Consider the following 10,294-nt stretch of genomic DNA (forward strand, 5'->3'; position numbering starts at 1 on the left):
AGCCTTGGACGTTTGTTTACTTTTTTTTTCTTTTGACCTCCCGGCGTCTCTCCCGCGCGTTATGGCAAGAATTTGGCGGCGCGCCCATTTTTAGCGCTCGTTCTGTGACATCACATAAAGGACCAGGATTGCTGCCTCGAGCATGCATCTAATAAAGGGGTTTAACTGTATAAGAATGCATAGAAAAGTACCCCATTCTGGCACAACTGAATTTTCTCCATTGGAAATTCACTTTACCCTATGTTTCTTGCATCTTCGAGATCACAAGTGCAAAATTAATTCAAAATTTTTTTATTCTTCCACTAGTTTTTTAAGTTTACAAGTTTCTGTGTAAGAACCCTCTTCTGTGTTCTGTGCAAGAACAACATACTCATATAGAGAGCTAATACCCAACCATCTACACTCTAACCATCTAACCTGTATCAACACCTTGCACATTTAATCCTAACTTGCAGTGCAGGTACAATCTGAAATGTTGTGAGAAATGTGAGGGACATGTTTCAAAAGTCATTATTTTCATATTTGTTAGCCCAGTCAGGGGAGTGGCACATCGCACTTCAGTTTTCATTTAAAGAAAGGAAGCACAAAAAGAACTTGGGCACTGAAACTTGGGCACTGATAAGAACTTGGGCACTGAAACCGTCAAGCGACAGCCACCAGAAGCACGCTCTGAAAGAACCGAAAGTGTGTGCGAAGGGGAGTGGCACATCGCACGTCAGTTTTCATTTAAAGAAAGGAAGCACAAAAAATGAAATCATGGGATGGCTATGCAATCTGCCACACCGTCGCTTCGGACCACGGTTGGGGCCAAGGGCACCGTGTACAGTTCCCAGCCTTGCGCAGGGTTAGTCCATTTCACATAAAGCTGCTCTTCGCTGCCACAATGTCTGGTGCCGTCAGCAGTGGCATGCAGTATAATCTCAGTGATATGAATTAGCCCAGCCGATACAAATTTCAGTCTGATATTAAGTTTCAGCGTTGGGAGGTTGATAAGAACTTGGGCACTGAAACCGTCAAGCGACAGCCACCAGAAGCACGCTCTGAAAGAACCGAAAGTGTGTGCGAAGGGGAGTGGCACATCGCACTTCAGTTTTCATTTAAAGAAAGGAAGCACAAAAAATGAAATCATGGGATGGCTATGCAATCATGCATGCATAGGAGTTTGCTCAGGTTTAATCGTATGTACTGCGCATTAGCTCGTGTAAAGAAACTCTACTGAGTGAACTAGAAATGCTGCTCTTTCGTGTGTGTGACCCAAAACAAAAATGAGGAAAATTTAGGCGCAAAGTAGGGATGTAAGCAGAGAAAGGAAATTTTTTCGAGGGGCTCGTTTCTTTACAGCTAAATCAAATTGCAGGCAATGGCAACGAAAGCTTAGCATACATTATTTGTTGTTTGTTTTCTATTGTAGTGTTGCGCCTATGACTTAAATTGAAAGAAAAGTAATAGTGCAAGAGAGCACGCTTTATATTGGGGGAGGATCCAAACTGACAACGTCTGAATTGTTTGTACTTATCCCCGCAGGTGAAGCGGTACGGTGCTGAACTGCTGTCCCAGCTGCCCATCCGGTATTTGGTAATGAGGGCACAGAGGGAGGAACGGTACGCGGGCCTCTTCCCGCCACTGCTGCGCCTGCTGGCCTCACACCATCCGCACCTCTGCATGGTGGACGACTGGCTCCGCGGCGAAGGTGCCGCTGCAGTCACTGCTCTGCCACACCGTCGCTTCGGACCACGGTTGGGGCCAAGGGCACCGTGTACAGTTCCCAGCCTTGCGCAGGGTTAGTCCATTTCACATAAAGCTGCTCTTCGCTGCCACAATGTCTGGTGCCGTCAGCAGTGGCATGCAGTATAATCTCAGTGATATGAATTAGCCCAGCCGATACAAATTTCAGTCTGATATTAAGTTTCAGCGTTGGGAGGTTGATAAGAACTTGGGCACTGAAACCGTCAAGCGACAGCCACCAGAAGCACGCTCTGAAAGAACCGAAAGTGTGTGCGTAGACAGCGTGCACACTGTCAGAATTGTAGTTATCGTATGTCGTCGCCATACAACCGCTGTAAATGAAGCTGCGGTTGTATGGCGCCGACAGAACTCGCAAAGTGTGCGAGCATCCAACGCTCGCCAAGCCGAAACGATGCTGCCTGCCGCAGCTGCTGTAGACAAAACTATGGTAGACGTGATCATAGATAGCAATGGTGTAGTTATGAAGGCACGTGCGCAGCTAGTGCATACAAATCAGAAATTAACTACCATTCGCCACAGTTGTCGCACACGAGAACATGGTCACTATTGGCGCAATCGCCAATAGTGGCTACGCAGGTCTAAAAGTACACGGCTAATGGAGCAGTAAAGTTGTATAATGGCATGAAGCGTTTTGGAATTCCTATCATTCACTTATAATTATGGAGGTGCGGTCTTTGGCTAGGTCTTAAGCAAAGCCTTAACGTGTGTGTTTATGACAGCCACCTGTGCCATCACTTATTGGTTCATGTGCCTTTCTTCCAGAAAAACATATGCGAGTTCTTTCTGTGGGAATAAATGTTTTGTATCTGCTATATCGTGCTTTGAAATAGGATTTTGCTAGTGTTTGATATAAAATATCGGGTGATACGAATACTTTCACTCCTGCCCTTCATATTCATATCATTGAGATTGTACTGTAGTGAATGTTTGAATTCAATTCCCTGTCGCAATAGAGGTTGAATGCAAAAACGTTCTGAAACACTTTTTCAAGTAACCATGCATTTGATTCACTAAAAGAGCTTATTGCCTCATGAATTCAGTGCCGCAAAAATTTTAAGAATCCCTCCAGTGCAAGTGGAGTTTCAAAGATTTTTCTCACGCTGCAATTGCACTCTCTTTTCTCTCGTCCCGACGAAAGCGCTGGAAGCTAAGCAGGGAGGGATAGCGTGGGCAAAGAAAATACGTCACACCCACCTCTTGACCTGGATCACTTTTTCTTTTGTGTTTTCTTTCTTTGAATACGCGGCTTTTTCAGGGTGATCATGCGTGCACGCGTAGACAAGTTGCGGCCTTTCGCGGCGATCCCCGCAATGACAAAGCGCACCATGTTCAAATCAGCCAATGGCTGATAAATGGCTTCCCACAAGTGATTTTTGAGTTTCCTCCGTCATTTGTCGAGAGAATAAAAAGCAAACTTCAGCTGACTTTGATAATTTGTTGTGAATTCCAGGCCACGTACTGCGCTATAATATTTGGCTCGCGTGTTCTCGGAAGCCTCTACTACTGATGGGCAGCGTTTTCTGACCACGCTCAAAAAGTGTTGCAAGGCCTCTTTAAAGGAGCTTCAGGAGGCCTAAATTAGTACGAGATCTCCCCCGCTACGGTGTTTCTTATAGGCTATTGGGCGGCCTTGGGATGTTAAAGGTAACAATTTTAGTTGATAATTATTTACCATGAGGGATCTTATGGTTTCCTCTATGATTTGAAGGGGTAATGAAAATGTGTAATGTAACTGGTATAAAATAGCCTGTTCTAGTACAAATGCGCAGAGATGTTGTGAAGGCCGTTTGGGTTCACCGCAAGGTCATCACATGTTTGCTACAAAGTAAATTTGCATGTACAAAGGCCTTGTTAAGACCACAGTTGTTCTAGGGATTGTTCTGTATATCTGCGCTTAGAGAATAACATTTTAATATGGTTCATGAATAGTGAAATTGTGCACTCTTGGACCTGGTATTATGGAAACGTTCTGAGAGAATGTTGACCCAAGGTGGTTTGTTCGTGTTATGAAACCTACAGGAAGCAAAATGGTTGAAATGAAATGACAGAACCAGAGCGTTTATTGTTTAACGGTCAATGACGAAGAAGGTGATGACACTGAAGCCTCTCATAAATGTGTGCGGCTTTGATCTGATGTGATAAGGACAGAGTGTATTGCTGAGCTTTTCTGTAGGGATTGGACCTACTAAGCATATATTAACATGTAGTTTGTTTCTTTCAAGTTTGTGGCTGAACTGCGTAGATGTAAGTACTAGATCTCTTCTTGCGGAGTTCATTTTATTAATGTTCGGGTTGTGAGGACTCATTATTTTCAAGTGTGTACTAGTGCTGTTTTCCCAGTGAAATAGTGACAATGTGTTTTATTCAATGTTGTGCAGCTTTCAGCCGCCTTCGAAAATGCCCTATTGACCTGATGTCACAGTTAGACCGGCTGAACACGATGCCACTGCCCCATTTGTGGCCCTATGCTCAGCCGCTGGTCTCCAACCTACCTCTCCTCCTGGAGCAAGGATGCCCACGACAGGTGCACCAGTCTTGTCTCAGCCTCTCTAATGGCCTTGTCGCGGATGTTTTAAAGAGTCTCCAAAGACCAAAAGGTTTTTTGCGTATGAGTAAAGAACAATTTCACTATCCCAGAAACACCACACTTACTGCAACACGACTCTTAGTAAGTGAGAAAATTTGCGAAAAAAAATGTGGTTGAAAACGCCACCTTGAGATTTCCACAGCAAGCTACCAGAACGCGGTTGGTCCAGCTTTTGGGATGGACAAGGGCTAGCTCCTGACGACGGGGTTTCAGTGGCTGGTGGGCGAGACATTAAGCAACCACGGGCAACCTGGTTCAAGATCTGTACACACAGCTCGATGCGCATCTCGTGCCTGACGGCTGTTGCTTGCCTGACGGCACTCAAGTTTGCAGGCCTTAGGATTGAGCTCACGACCGGATGGCTATGGTCCTCTCACGTCCACGGCTTGAGAGGACATAGACAACGGCAGGAGGTCCAGGCCAGTTGAAGTCCTGGAGGCTCAGTTCCGCAACCCTATAGCCCATCTTCAGCACCTGGTCCGGTGACCACCTTCCGCTCACCACGTCCTCCCACGATCTTCAGCAGCCCATGATTCACTTGCCCTCGGGCACACTTGTCCACACCTGATTGGATGCCTTTGGACCTTGTTGTTGTCAAGTGGTTGGTTCCCGAGATGTTCCGGGGTTTTTACCGACAGGCCGCTTTTACGTCCACTCCTCGCGCCCTCGATGGGTTGCTTCGACATCGTCGTGTTCTATTCGGCCACCCTTCTCTTCCTGTTGCTCACTTGAAAGGTGTGCACATTAAGCGTGCACTTAACTTGTCATAGTGCCCTAGACCTATCATACGAAGTTTCAGAAATGTTGAGCCAATGTCAAGAAAATATCAAAAAATAGATTTTCAAGTTTCTAACTTCACATGCAGAGATTTCAGCGTGAAATTTATAAATAAAGTTTCAACCTTTGTGTGCAGCCCCCTGAGAAGTTTCCAGGGTTCAATAAATGCAATACTTATCGTTGATTGGGAATTGACAGATTTAGTTCAAGAATAACAGAGCGCTTCTGGGGCTCCGATCGACACTTCGGCTCAATGTGTTTTGGTGTCGCCTCCATGAAGCAACTGCTGCATGACTCTCGTGCTATGCTCATTGTGGCATCACATCCCAGCTGTAGTCACTTGATGTGTCCCTAAATAAACCATTTAAGGACCACATCAAGCTTCTTTATATGAAGCGGACGATGTTTAGGGAGGCAGAAGTGGATCCACTGGACTGCTGAAAGGGATGCCAGCGATGCTGTGCACATGGATCGCCGAGGCTTGGGCCTACATTTTTGAGGCGCTCGTTTGTCGTGCCTTCTTGAAGTGCTCGATTTCAAATGCCCTTGGTGGTACAGAAGTGCCGCAGGAGCACATCTCTGTCAAGAAAGTTTCGGAATTAAATGTATCAGGTGACGATGAATGTGTGCGTAAACAAATTTGTTCAATTTCTGCTTTCTTTGGACTACATTCGAGTGGAAACTTTATTTGTCATGTTTACTATCCGCGAAATACACTTCGGACTATGTGCAAGTTCAACCTGAATGCAGGTTCTTACAGTGTGTCGCGCATGATGGCAGTCGGGTGTGAATTCCTGCAGCTATGTGTTAACGGTTTGTGCATTTAAAGTAGGTATGTAGTAATGAATTTCCATTGTAAATTGCTTTCCCAATTTGCTCTCTCGACTTTGCCTCCAGGTGATGGAGCGAGCAAAGCAGGTGTGGTGGCGGCTGAACGAAGTGTTCCCTCGCCGACTCTGGGTGCTAACTGCCAACGCTCTGAGGCTACCTTGCCGCATGCGACCTCTCACCTTGGATGACCTCATCTTGGATCCTCTGCATGTGCTGCGATGTGACACTCGCGTATTCAGGCGAGCGGGTTATTAGTTAATCATAGTTTGATGCATCGAACTTTGTTAAGCATCGGGCCTGCCAGGGGTTACGGCGGCATTACGTGAAACCTCTGAATGGCGTCATAAACATGTAAAAAAATTCAAATTAAAAAGGCCATTGCACTGTGGCATTCGTACAGCATTTTTATTTCATGCCGGCCTGAGCTCAGTTATTTCTATGAATTCTGTAATCGTTATAATTCAGAGGTAACATATCCTGTCCTTGAAAGTGGTCGTACCAGGTCCCAGGTTTCTGGGCACTTGACTTATTGGCATAAATTTTAGAGCTAGCAGCTAGCAAAATTTTGCGTGCAAAGCAAATTAGAATGCTGAAGTGTTAGTATGAATCGAAACAAATATTTTTCAAATATTTTTTTAATACAACTTCAAAGTGAAATTGCAAAGTTTGTAAGGCAGTTTTGCAACAATGCGAGAGTGTGCGTGGGTGAAGCGTATTGAAAATGTGAAGGGGCCACTGCCAATCGGTCATTGACTGTATTTGCCTTTGAAAAGTTTGAATACTTCCAAGGATCAAATTCTTGTGCGAATCGAATCGGATTGTTAACTCTATTAAAAAAATATTTTAAACTTCAAATGTTCGCTCACTCCTAGTTCTATCTTCCTAACATCAGGACTGGCTTTCTGTGAGCAAATGAGAAATTGTGCGACTCTTTTTTTTTGTGCGAGTTGTTGCCATCTTTTCGTTGTTATTCTAGGTGAATCGAGAATAAAATATTGATGACAGTAACACGGAATGTTTAGGTAATAGAAAAGGATGCTCATTTGGAAAGGTTGAGAGGGAGCACTCATCTAACATCTTGATGTTGCCATCATCTTTCGTTTTTTTTGTGATGAAAAACTGTTTAATATACCTTCTGCGTGGCTTTAAATGACCTGAAATATGACCTATTTATTCTTATTTGACTTAAAAGTGTTCCGAAATGTGAAAGTTTGTTTCTGGTGAAGTTGATAAAACATTACCACTGAGAGCAGCAGGCCACTTGAATAATGCAGAGTGTGAGGGCCGCTCTGTGGTGCCTAAGAAATGGTTTTTTGTATCCCGTGACCGAAGGTTAATCCTGTTTGGAATGCAGCGAAATATGCAAAACAGTGTGTTGTGCGACATTTTCAATTTGTTTGAGCAGATGCTGAGCCACACTGCCTCCCACAAAAAAAAAAAAGAAAGCCTGTAGTACAGCCGTAGGAGTTCAGTGGGTCATGCCTTGATGTGCAAGCATGGACAGCTACAATTCAAATTGGGCAATGCGGTCCATCATTCTAACGTCTTTGTACTTTTGTGAAGATAAACTTGAAAGTTTGTGCACCTATGTACACTATGACCCACTTTAAGGGAACTTCACAATAAGCACTGTTCATGTTGTCGGCCCTCCAACTGCAAGTCTACAAGGAAACAATGCACATGCTTGGTACTATGGGAGCGGCGGCCGCGAGCCTGCGGATTACAGAAGGAACAGGAAGACGACGATAGGGTGTGCGCGGGGTGGCACGTGGCGGGGGCTTGCAGCGGGCAGTTGTGGCCCAGGTTCCGGTCAATAAAGAAGGTTTCTGGTGTGGCTCCGCGTCTTCCCTGCGGGGTTCTGGGCCGAGCAGCCTCGAAACATCCTATATTTGGCGCTCAACGGGGAGAACCCCGCCGCTGGGCCACAGACATCGAGGTACCTGGCGGTCCGCGACCATGGCCCTGATGACCCCGCTAACCGTTACCACCTTTTCCGGGCAAGACGCGAGGTAATCGGTGATCGAATTCATTGACGACCTCTTCTTATACTCGGCTGTTTGCGGCTTCTTGAAGTCCGACGTGCTTCAATGGAACGATGGAGACGTCTTCAACCGCCCTTTCAGTCGTGGAACAAGTTCGTTGCGGCATTCCGTGAAGAGTTTCTGCTGGTCTCCTACGACTACCGTAGCCGACGTGAGCTCGACGCCTGAGCGCAACATCCAGATCAGGGTCTGCGCGATTATATTCGGGCCATGCAGGAGCTGTTCCGTTGGCCAGACTCCACTGCTCCTGAAGCCGTTAAGGTCTTGCATGTTATTCGGTGATGCCACCACAGTTTCCAGCTACACCTGTCAAGCTGCTCCTTTCTTTCCCTTGAGGAGCTTGCTCGCTTTGCTCAGCAAATTGCCGAGCCGTCTACTCCGACCATACCCATCGTTGCGGAGGAGGGAGGTGAGCTCCATGGAAGCTAGGCAGAGGCCCGTTGGTGTCAACAGGGTTCATGGGTGTTGCTGATGTTGGAGCAGATGCTGACTCCAGGTGGGACGTTGACGCGGTGCAAGACAGCCCTGCGGAGCGAGCGAGGGCAGCGATCATGAATGCAGTCACAAAGTCCCGGGATGAGGAAGCAGCATACGTGAAGAAGATAAGATAAGAGGAAGAAACCAAGAGCAACGGAACGCAGGCACACGAAAATAACACCAGTCTGGCACCAAGGTGGCCCACGATCGTGACTTTCAGAGGGACAAGGATGCCGTTGAACAGTATGCAAAGGCTTCCACCGAAACGGCGGTGCTCATCGACAGGCATGCCGAGGAGGTCTGGAAGCTCTCCTTCGTACTCGAGGAGGAGCAGAGAAAGGCTGAATCACTCCAAAGCGCATTCGACTCTCTAAAGAAGAAAATGGATGAGATTGTAGAGCTTGCAGAAAGCATCAAGAGAGCGCCAGCTCAGCCTCAGCACTCGACTCGACCACCTCAATTCGACGACCTGCCGAAGAGAATGCGAGGCTGTGACGAGAGACTGAGTCCGCGCAATCTGAGAACGAGAAGTTGCTCTCTGAAGAGAAGGCAAGGCTAGAATACATAGGGGAGGCCGTTTGCAACGAGTACGAGTACACGCTGCAAGATCTTGGGGAGAAGCTTCGGAAGACTGAGACCGAGCACACCTGGTGTGTAGAAGAACTGAGCCAGGAACAGTACCAGGGAGAAGTGAAGTCGAAAGACGAAGAGCTGCTTTTTCTGAAGCACGAAGTGGACCGCTACGTCGACAGTTGGGCTCCCAGAGGCTCCAGTACGACCAAGAGTTGGAGAACATCGAGAGGAGGCTGGAGGTCAGGAACGCCGCAGAGATGGAGGCACTGAAGTTGGAGCACAGGGCCAACATTGAGGTGCCGGAAGTGAGACTGCAATAAGAGCGCAGGACGTCAAGGTTGGCTGCGAGGAAGTGCAGCAGAAGCTGCACAGAAGCCTCGAGACCGAGCATTACTTAGTGGCTAACTCGCAGAAGGCGCAGTTTGGGCTGGCACTAGAGGCCCTAAAGAAGATGCACAAAGTGCAGATCGAGAAGATGAAGGAATGGAAGAGGAAGTGGTTGCTGCGACAACCGTTCTGTCTACGGTAGAAGAGCCTGTGATGGCTGTGTCACTCGACAATTTAGATGGGAAGCTTCCTTCAGGAAAAGCCGAGGAAAGAACCGCTCAAGAAGCAGTTGAGTCAAAATATCACGCCACCACTCCTGTTGCAGAAAATAGGGAGACCTTGGCACAGTGCTCGGACATTTCCGTGGAGGACATCTTGTACGAGCGGTCGAACTGATGAAGCAGCTGAGGAGTCTCAGCACCACTGTGGACAAACTGCAGGCTGAAAAAGAAGACTTGCAGGAGCAGCTTTGGAAAACGAATGATGAGCTCACGTCTAAGAAAATCGGGGCCATTTCACGATCACCTAGGCACACAGCTCAGACAAACACGCGTCTGTTGAATGTGCTGTCTCATCTCGTGAAGACGTACGTGGATACTGAGTAGGAGATCCAGGATGCTCTCGATCAGCTGGGGCTGCCACGCGTCAAATGATCGCCACTAGTCCACTCAGAAGGCATCACAAGTGTGCGCACTAAGTTTCAAGCCATTTGACAGAACACTTGATGTGTGATGTGTCATTGAAGTCAGCGTGTACATTTGTACACACCGTGACGGAAAGAGTTGCATATGTGTGCCATTGACGTTTTAGAAATATATATTTTTATCCATATTTCTATCTAGCTTGCCACTAAAGTGTTCTCTTAAAAAGGAACACCAAGAATTCAGCCGCAACAAACAATACAACAAGAAATACAACAGACCACAATACAACA

At 46.8% G+C, this 10,294-nt stretch overlaps 1 protein-coding gene across 2 annotated transcripts in view; it reads left to right on the forward strand.

Annotated features, from left to right (window-relative positions):
* The window catches only part of IntS2 (integrator complex subunit 2), a 44,740-nt gene that overhangs the window by 23,061 nt on the left and 11,385 nt on the right, over positions 1-10,294 (forward strand). For both annotated transcript variants that reach the window (XM_037423925.2, XM_075889914.1), the window contains exons 13-15: positions 1,525-1,780; positions 4,125-4,270; positions 6,008-6,180. In XM_037423925.2, the coding sequence (XP_037279822.2) occupies positions 1,525-1,780; positions 4,125-4,270; positions 6,008-6,180 (575 nt within the window). The remainder of the gene's footprint in view (positions 1-1,524; positions 1,781-4,124; positions 4,271-6,007; positions 6,181-10,294) is intronic.

Source organism: Rhipicephalus microplus, chromosome 3, assembly GCF_043290135.1.
Source record: "Rhipicephalus microplus isolate Deutch F79 chromosome 3, USDA_Rmic, whole genome shotgun sequence".
Taxonomy (NCBI): domain Eukaryota; kingdom Metazoa; phylum Arthropoda; class Arachnida; order Ixodida; family Ixodidae; genus Rhipicephalus; species Rhipicephalus microplus.